Source organism: Electrophorus electricus, chromosome 17 (genome assembly GCF_013358815.1).
Source record: "Electrophorus electricus isolate fEleEle1 chromosome 17, fEleEle1.pri, whole genome shotgun sequence".
Lineage (NCBI taxonomy): Eukaryota > Metazoa > Chordata > Actinopteri > Gymnotiformes > Gymnotidae > Electrophorus > Electrophorus electricus.
The window spans coordinates 5,085,326-5,095,325 of NC_049551.1; the positions used below are offsets into that span (position 1 = coordinate 5,085,326).

At 43.3% G+C, this 10,000-nt stretch overlaps 1 protein-coding gene across 4 annotated transcripts in view; it reads left to right on the forward strand.

Annotated features, from left to right (window-relative positions):
- The window catches only part of erg (ETS transcription factor ERG), a 34,417-nt gene that overhangs the window by 15,136 nt on the left and 9,281 nt on the right, over positions 1-10,000 (forward strand). For 2 of the 4 annotated variants that reach the window (XM_035535684.1, XM_035535686.1), the window contains exons 1-2: positions 2,455-2,573; positions 7,655-7,902. In XM_035535684.1, coding sequence (XP_035391577.1) covers positions 2,556-2,573; positions 7,655-7,902 — 266 coding nt within the window. In that variant the 5' untranslated portion in view covers positions 2,455-2,555. Of the gene's footprint in view, positions 1-2,454; positions 2,574-7,654; positions 7,903-10,000 lie in introns of those variants that run through there. The other 2 variants (XM_035535683.1, XM_035535685.1) reach the window with 1 other exon arrangement.

Consider the following 10,000-nt stretch of genomic DNA (forward strand, 5'->3'; position numbering starts at 1 on the left):
ACAGCAGTTAACGAGCTGATATGGTCTGCTGCAAGCTTCGCTATTACAGTGAGTATGGCTATAAAAGACTGGACAGGGTAAGAGCTGATAGAGGTGATAGAAATGCACACATTTTAGCCTGAATTTTCAGTATGTGGTTGCAGTACATGGGAGTGCCTGAAGAGGGAGCTGTGAGCAGACTTTGTGATTATCAGAGACATTAATGCCTGTCGGTTTCTGCCCATAACAAATCAGTAGTCTGGGGATAAATGGCTATGTGTGTGTGTGCATGCGTGTGTGTCTGATCTGTTTCTCTCTGATGTGAATTTATTTGAGGAACTATTATGTAGACAACGATGTTGAGGAAAACCTTTGGAATGTGTATTTATAACTGTGATAAAGGTGTGTGTGTGTGTGTGTGTGTGTATGTTGCAGTGGAAATGCTCCTCAGTGGGGGGGGGGGGGGGGGGGGGGGGGGGGGGGCTGATAAACAGGGCAGGGCCCTTCCACAGGAATGTCCTGTACAACACACACACACACACACGCGCACAATCACACACACACACACACACACACACACACAAGCACAGCTCAGTAAGAGCAGAGGTTACTTCCAACAGACATCCTGCAGGACGCCATAATCAAAATGAAGCTGGCGGAGAAAGAGAGAGAAGGAGAAACAGAGAAACAAAGAGAAACTCCTTCTCTACTACACGATATGAGTGCTCCCACACCCAAAACCTTCACTCTGCACAAATAGCCAACATGTTGGACAATTTTCTGTCAGTGTTTCAATGCCCAGTAGACTCTCACAACTGTAGTTTCGTAAGAATTTGCAGCAAGTCATGTGTGAAGAGTTGAGCATAGTTAAAGTTAGTTAAAGAAGGGGAGGTTAAGTACTCGTTTTTGAAAACTCGAAGCCTAGAAGGAAAGTCACTCCACTGGTTACACTGATGGCAAACCAACAACGATGACAAACAACAAAAGAGGCTTCAGAGATGACTATAAACTCTTTTGTTGGACAACAGAACTGCGGAGAGTGAAAGTCACATTATGTTCAGATTACTCATAGCTGCTTAATGAAATATCTATAAATGCAGAAACAGCTCCCCTATGGTCTATGAAACATATTTGCAATACTATATAAAAAAATTCTTAACTTATGTAGTAAATGAAAACTAGAGGGCAATTCTTTCTTTCCCTGTGATTTAGCCGGTGCTCAATATAGTTCATTAGTCTTATTTTACGTCAGCAGTTTAATCTTGGCAAATTATTGTGGCAAATTGTATACACAGTTCTAAGGTACTTACACATACATAAAACCCAAACAAATAAAAGGGCAGTTTCATTAGAGATGCGCAGTCTTAACCCTTTCAGCGTCTGGTCAGTGCTTGTTGGGGCGTTTGCGTGCACTAGCTCTAGAGGTTTGGATTCCTATTCCTGATTTGGTGGGATTATGCTCTTGCTCCAGGATTACATACTCTTGCAGTATTCATTGCCTTGTTCCAAACTATCTAGTGTGTTGAAATTATCTTGTTGTAATATGTTCAGAACATAATGTAAGCATTAGGCAAGTCTATATTCATTTCATTGGAAGTTTTAAGGGCATCACATGTAATGATTATGATTGAATAACTAATTATTTATTCAATTGACTTGTGTTCTTGTAAAACCCAGCAGGTAGTATAAAGAAAACACACTGTTTTCGCCTTTAACTGATTTCAAAACATTTTAAACTCCTTTTGTCACAACTTCCTCAAAGCAACTGCCATTACACAATACCATCTGCAGTCCAGAAACGCACCGCTGCACACGTGCACATCAACACAAACACACACCAACACGCTGCAGCAGCATCAGTACTGTTCACTCATACACACATGCAGACATGCACTGCAGGGCGAGACCTGTTTTGGTGCGCTGCAGTAGTACTGTTGCTGTTATGTCTTACGCACGTAGTGTAAGCCCCGTGTGAGCTGTGTGTTGTGTTTTTCTGTGCGTGTGCTTCGTTCTCTCTCGCGGTCATTCTTTGGCCCCTCAGTCTGCCCTCATTCTCTTACTCATTCTTATTATTTTTTTTCTCCACATCTTTTGAGGTACACTCACTGCCCACTGCCATGGCAACGGCCGACTATGTGGTCCAGCATCGGCATCCTGTCCTATAGCTGGCCCTTCACGCTGTCTGTCACTTACTCTCTTGCCATCGTTTTATACACACACACATCTAAGCACACCTGTTTTGATGACACCATACTGCTGCAGAGGTGGCCTTAGGGTTCTCCATCTCTTTCTTGAAGAACCCACAGACAGGTCTTACAGAATAACAACATTGTTTCAACCCTTCTTATCTCTCCTCTCCAAAATATCCTGTTTCTTCGAACTGTGCTGGCCAGAACCAATAGAAAGCTCTTCCTGCTATTGGCTGACTTCACTTCCAGTGTTAGCACAATCTCATCCGCTCCAAACAGTGCTCACTGGAACCTCAACTTACACGCTCATCATAAAAAAAACCTCACACATACACATTGCAATTAACATTGCATTTATTAAACAGGACTGATTAGTCCTGGACTACAATGGCAAGCACCATCAAGGTAAGTGTTTAAAATTACACATTTATTTATGAAAACGTGCCATTTTTAATGTGAACTGTATATTATTTTTTGTTCGCGTTCGTTAGTCCGAGAACAGATTGGAGCGAGAGAGGGTAACACCCTTTCGCCGTAGACTTGCACCAAGATTTCCTTTGCACTGCTTTGTAAATTTCCTTTTTCCTATTCTGACTGTCTGTACAGTTTAGAAAAATTGTTTGAGTAGTGACTAAAGACCAGTCACCATGATTCATACGGACGATTAAATGGATCACAAATAAAAAAACATTTAATTGGATGTTTCTTCTATTGGTAGAATTTGGAATTCTACTAATACCTGCTTAGACAAAGTGATTCATGATATACTTGAAAGACAAAAATAAGGACCTGGCAAATACATCTTGATAAAAGAATGTTTCGGACAAAGGTCTTTCATCAGATGTGCAAGTAAAGTACATATATATATATATATATGAGAGACAGAGTGATAATAAAAATACAGTTATATATATATAAATATATATATATATATATGAGAGACAGAGTGATAATAAAAATACAGTTATATATATATATATATATATATATATATATATATATATATATATATATATATATATATATATATGAGAGAGACAGAGAGATATTAAAAATACACAGTTATATATATATATATATATATATATATATATATATATATATATATATATATATATATATATATATATATATATATATATATATGCACATCTGATGAAAGACCTTTGTCCGAAACATTCTTTTTCTCTGGAAACTCTAGAAACACACACACACACACACACACATATATATATATATATACTTTAATACACTTGTGTTGTTATTTGTAGTGCAAGTCAGAGCCCCCGAACAACTCAACAGTTCGGAAAGATTTGTGCAGCACAGTAAAACCATCTTGTAGTTAGAAATACAGGTGTAGCTTTTACTTTATTTTATAAATAACATTTGCTATAGTTTACAACTTTTAGTTCACTTTCTCAGACACATTTATGGACTCTCACCATCAGTATGGATGTGGACTGTCAAGTAACACATTGTTTTAGCCTGGTGAAATCCTTACCATTGAGCTCACTCAGGAGAAGTAGCACAACACTGTGAACTGATTTAAGACAGGCCTTGAGTCTGAGCCAGGCCTTGGCTTTGAGACTGGCCTTGGGTCTAAAACTGGCCTTTTGTCTAAGACTAGTCTTTGGTCTAAGACTGCCCTTTGCTGTTCTGAACTTTTCATTTTGCTTGCAGATTCTGAAAAAAAAGTGCAAAAATATTTTAAGGAAACCAGTATCCATGGTTTATTTGATTTGATGTCATTTTATGTTAATTAAGTTTAAGCAAAAAACTTTTCCTTGCTTAAGTTTATACTTTGGAGTAAATTAAATTACATTTTTATTTTGTGGTATAAATTTACTTGCACATCTTACTCATGTTCTTGTCACTCAAATTCATTATGCTGAGCATTTTCCATAAAACACTGAAAAAGTTTGCATAAGTGACCCATCTTGGACTTCATCTTAAGACACTGTATTGAAAATATTTTTTTAGGTCCTCCTTTATATAAATTTGCTCTAGATAAATATATGTTAAAAATATAAAAATATGTGCTTTTATTGATGCACATGCACACAAAGAGAAATGCAAAGATGTTTTTGCAAAGATTGCAAAGATATTGCAAAGATATTTTCAAAGGTTCTAAACTGTATTAAACAGCACTGTAGCAGTTCTAATAGCACTGATGGTGTAGTCAGTGTTATAGGCTGTGTGTACAGGTCTTCATGCTTGAGTTGGAGTTTAAAGGGAAGAGGAGAGTGTGTTGCTTTGAGTTTCAGACAAGGGTGCTGGTCTGATTACTTAGGCAGAAGCAAGTGACTGGCGCTATCTTGCGCAAGCAAGTTTCTGCTAAACTCATCAGGAGAATTTACTTACTGTCCAATTAATCTGTACAACCACCATACGAGGCTGATTTGATTTAAAAGCCTGTTACATGTTTTTCTATGTAGAGTGATGACTGCCACATGTCTGGGTTTGTTTTTTTTTCTTCAATTTTAAGTCATGAGACAAATGTGCTGTTTTATTTTCTGCATAAAGCTGAAATCAAGGCAAGCATACTTACATTTAAATACTTGAATGCATTTAAACATTACAATGCGAATACCGAGTTGTAAATATTATTTGCTTTTACACCTTGAGAGAACACTAGTGAAGTTTGTAACTAGTGAAGTTTGTGGCAGTGGTAGCTCAGTGGTTGAACCTCTTGACTAGTAATCATGTTGCCACTTTTGGGCCCCTGAGCAAGGCCCTTAACCCTCAATTGTTCAAGTTGTACTCAGTCATAATTGTATGACACCTTTGGATAAAGGTATCAGCTAAATGCCATAAAATGTAAAACGAGTAACTAGTGAAGTTTGAAAATCTTACTGTGCAACAAAAAAGACATGTAGCAGTTTGCTGATGATTCTTGATTACTAACAGAGACACAGATGGCTGTGGGTAGTGGTGGTTGAAGCCATGGGCATGAGCATATGGTGAAGTGGTGGGCCAAACCAAACGTGTGGCTTGGCTGTGTGGAGTGTACAGTATGCGGTGGTCAAGCCCTTTGTGTACTATGGCACCTGCTGTTTAGCAAATGCCCTTTTACGCTGATCTGAAATCAGTTCCAGATGGTAATAATTTCCACTGTGGAAATGTATGTGGGCCAACTGCATGAGCTGGTGCTGATGGTGATGTTGTGCCGCAGGAGGTCATGTGATTGATGTCATATCATCAGTGGTTAGGTCGTATGGAAAATCAGGTTTTGAATACGGGATGGGTTTTGGACACGTGTACAGCATCGGCACAAGACTAGGACCTCTAGAAATTTGGACACGGCCAGAGGAGGACGGGCTCCCCTTTGAGTCTTGGTTCCTCTCAGGGTTTCTTCCTCGTGCTCTAGGGAGTTTTTTTTCCCGACTGTCGCCCTTGGCTTGCTCACTGGGGACTTGGACATTCGTAAAGCTGCTTTGTGACAACATCTGTTGTAAAAAGCGCTATATGAATACATTTTGATTTGATCTGAATACAACTCAGTATAAGTAGAATGTTCCCAGTGAATAAGGGAGAAGGGAGTGAGGAGTAAGGGTGATTGAGGGAGTGAGGGTGCGAGGGAGTAGGAAAGATTGAGTTAATGGGGCTGTGAGAGAGTGAGGGAGAGAAGAGTGATTAGGGAAAGTGTGACTGGGGAAACAGCAGACTCTGGGAGCTAGCGGGAAATGTAAGGGCACAAACGCTCTGTTGACCCTCACCAGAGGTCAAAGGCCTCCCACGCCTGTGGTGTTAGTGACAGCAGGGCATTCTCTACCTCTCTCTCTCTCTCTCTCTCTCTCTCTCTCTCTCTCTCTCTCTCTCTCTCTCTCTCTCTCTCTCTCTCTCTCTCTCTCACTCTCTCTCTCTCTCTCTCACTCTCTCACTCTCTCTCTCTCTCTCTCACTCTCTCTCTCTCTCTCTCTCTCACTCTGTCTCTCTCTCTTTCTCTCTGTGTCTGTCTGTTGAGGGCCTCTCTGGCCAGATCGTAATCAGTATGTGGACGGATGGGCTTTTCCTCTTTTCCACTGACCCCTTCCATTATCCCTCGCTATTTGGAGCCCTCATGCAGGAAGGGCTAGCGGAGGGCTTCCTGTCTGCATCTGCAGTCCTGCTACCCTCAGCATGAATGAGCTCTCAGCAGTGAGGGGCCACCCAGAGAGTGCTCACCCAGAGAGCACTCACTCAGAGAGTGCTCACCCAGAGAGTGCTCACCTAGAGAGTGCTACCCAGCAGTGCCATCCCTCAGTATCCTAATAAACACAGTTCATTACATGGGTAGCTTCTCTATCGGAGCTGCCACATGTGGCATAAGTCACATGGTGTCCTGACATATTCTTTCCTGTGAGAAGCACCCACAGAAGCTCAGGGTCTCCACCACATCTTCCCAATCTTGCTCATTCACGGAGAGATGAGCTTCTCTGAGTTGCACGATCGCACTAAAGCAGCAAACACACGTGAGCACTATTTCCATAAAAGCCGATCCTGCGTCAGTGGTGGTTTACCTGGGGTAAAACCTCATGGACTGGTCAGGGTGGCAGGAGAGAGGCTCTCTGGCCGAACAGCGGAGGCCAGGCAGGATAAAGAGCTCTAGAACTCCCCCGACTGAAGAAAATTTCATTACAGCTGTTCTGTCCTGTCCTCCTCCCTTCTACTCCCGCTGTCGTTGGACAGTAGGTGGAGAGTGTGTGCTTCCCGTCGTTTTATTGTCGTAGTTTATGGAACACTGAATTCCCGCTGCAGCCAAAGTGAACAGCGCCGTGTGCGTTCGCACATTTTGCAGCTGGCAGCCATCCCACCACTTTCCGTAAGTCCTCCACGGAGCCCTTGGCTCTCTGCGTTTTGTCCAGCGGCATTATCCCATAGCATGGCATCCTGCTCCACACTGGCTTTGACAAGGCTGGTACACCGGCTTTTATGGCCACTTTTTCAGCACTGGCTTTTCCAAAGGGTTGTTCCATTTAAAAAAAAAAAAAAAAGTATTTAAAAAATATTTTAAAAGAGAGGAAATGTGTAGGTAGACATTGGAGGCAGAGTATGAATTTGTGACTGCGCGTGCGTGTCTGGGTGCATGCCTCTGCACGTGTGTGTACCCGCCAGCACATGTGCGCGTGCTTGCACGTGTACGCACGCGTGTGCATATGCGGACTGCCGCCACTCTCACAGATGAAGGTGCATGCAGCCCTCTGCTGCAGTGCTGAGGGCCGGGAGCAGTGAGTGGAACCATAAACGGCATTGTGACAGTTTCCTCTTCATCCCGCTGATCTCAGGCCTGCATCACTGCCACAGAGCTCGGGCTGCCGGGCCCTGAGGGAAACTGCTTTCATTTTGGAGAATGAATGTTTTTTGCTGTGACATGTCTGTAGCATCGCAGTAAAATTAGCCTCTCTTCTTCCTCCTTCCCTTTCTTTTTCTGTCTCTCATACTCTTCCTCTTTGTCTTACTGTGTCTCTCGCTGTATTCCTCCTCCTCCTGCTCCTCCACCCTTATAGGAGGCGCTGTCCGTGGTGAGTGAGGATCAGTCTCTGTTCGAGTGTGCATACAGCGTGGCCCAGCAGGGTAAGGTGGACATGACGGCATCGGCAGCAGGCGAGTATGGCCCGAGCAAGCTGAGCCCCAGGGCACCGCCAGACTGGCTCGCCCCACCACCCGGCCGGGTCACCGTCAAGATGGAGTGTGGCGGGGGTGGGACCGCTGTGGCCGCAGGAGGAGGAGGAGGGGCCCAGGTGAACGGCTCGAGGTGAGCTGCACGTCCAGCTAGAGTTTCAGCTGGACCTTCAACTTTAACAAACTACCCTGTGTAAAACGAGGCTGCCTAAATCTGCGGTCAGACATTACCAAATTAGAGCTTGGGTGTTTTATAGATAGAGAGTTTACAGGGCTTAAAAGTTTTTGTTGGTTGTCGTGTCAGCTATATGTGTATGTATAGGCGGTGTATGTGGTGGAGAAATGGGTGTTTGGGTGTAGGCAGCGTATGTGTTAGAGAGATGGTTGTTTGGGTGTATGTGTGTGTAGGCGGTGTAATCCATCTGCTTGCACTGGAGCCGTCAGAAGCCAGTCAGAGTGCCAAATCCACATAGAAGTCAGAGAATCACACACATACCCACACTCACACAAACACACACAAATCCATGCAGACGCAGTGACACGTCAAGGTGCAGATGAATCCCAAACTCAAAACATCTGTGCTAAACCTACACTGCAACGAATGGACCGCCACAGTTGAAATGTTTATAACACACCACATGCGCACGCACAGAGTGCACAGACACCCAGGACAGAGTAGCCCTAATTCATTTGAGGCAAAGATACTAGTGAAGGACTGTTGGAACTGAAGCAGCATGCAATAAAAGTTTAACTACACACACGCATGCACAGAGTGTGAAGACCTGTCGAGTGCACTGTGGTATATTTCTCTCATAAACTGCATATCTGAGCCATCACAAAACTGCCAAGTGATGTCAACATTATGATATGGTGTTTCGGAACAGTGATTTTAGATGAAATATCATGTTAAAGTGTGTGATGGTGACGGTGACAGTCCAGTGGTGTTTATATTGTGTCATGCTGTGATTCTTCGCATTCACAAGACGTGTTAACTGAGAATCTGTCACTGCGAACCTGTCAAACTGTAAAAAAACAACAAGAAAGAAAGAGAGAATTAGATGCGCTACCAGTTTAGTGGTTCCTTTACACACTGGGATACTGGGAAGGTTGCTTGTGTTACTATTGTTTTAATCTTATTGCATGCAGGCACGCATCCACACACACACACACACATATGTAAACACACAATGTAAATAATACATCTTAGTATTGTATCTCATTAATTGATCACATCCATAGTTCTGTTTATCCGAGAAAGACACCATGTTGTAAGATAACTGTTTTCTGCAATCAAATGCAGGCAAATCAGGCATTCCCGGTGTGACCTTCTGCCCAACCTCCTTGACTTTATCAAGTGAGAAATACTCTTGGAATATAAAATATCGCCGTCTTCTCCTCCCCAGTAAAGAGTCCTTTTTAGAGCATTTTGTGTATGCGTGTGCGCACATGCACATATGTGCATGCCACTGTGCACTGAAACACAAATGTGTACTAAATGTGTTGAACGCATGCACAGCGAGCGCAGGAGTGGATCCATGCTGGCGGTGTCCGAGGGCTGCTGTAAGCTGCTCTCTGGAGCTGGCTGAGTTGGTGATTGACGCGTGTCCTGGAGGACATGTGTCCTACAGAGCTAGTGGGGCTCAGGGCTGTCTGTGTCCTTGGCCTGCTGATCTGAGCCTGGCGGGGACATTCCAGATGCGATCCCGTACATCTGCTGTGTCCACTGCAGGCCTGGCTCGCACGCCGGCATGGAGCTGCTGCCCGCAAGCTCCGCCCTACAGACACAGCGCCACAGCGAATGTAGACATAGCCGAGAGACGGCCTGTTGCCTGACCAGTGGATGCGGTGACTTCTAGTGTTCTTGCATTGATGTTTCTGTGGTACTGTCTACAGCCTAGCCTGCCATCGGTATCACAAACCTGACAGCCAATGAGAACAGTACAGACCCAAAAGAGGCTTGACTAACAGCAGTGACTCATACTTCTCCTTTACGTATCCCATTCTTCCTTATGCTTTTGTGGAGATTGATTTCAAAAATGTTTTTTGAGTTGTTTAAGTCGTTTGACATTTCCCGACCCTCCAAAATAAGAGTGATCAGAGTTTTGGTAATACAAGCAAGCAGCTTTAGTGTGCAACAGTAACTGTGGCTTTTCTCCTTTGTTTGAACAGCCTAAACAAAGTACACTAGAAAAAGTACACTAAACAATGTACATCAAACAAAGTACGCTAAA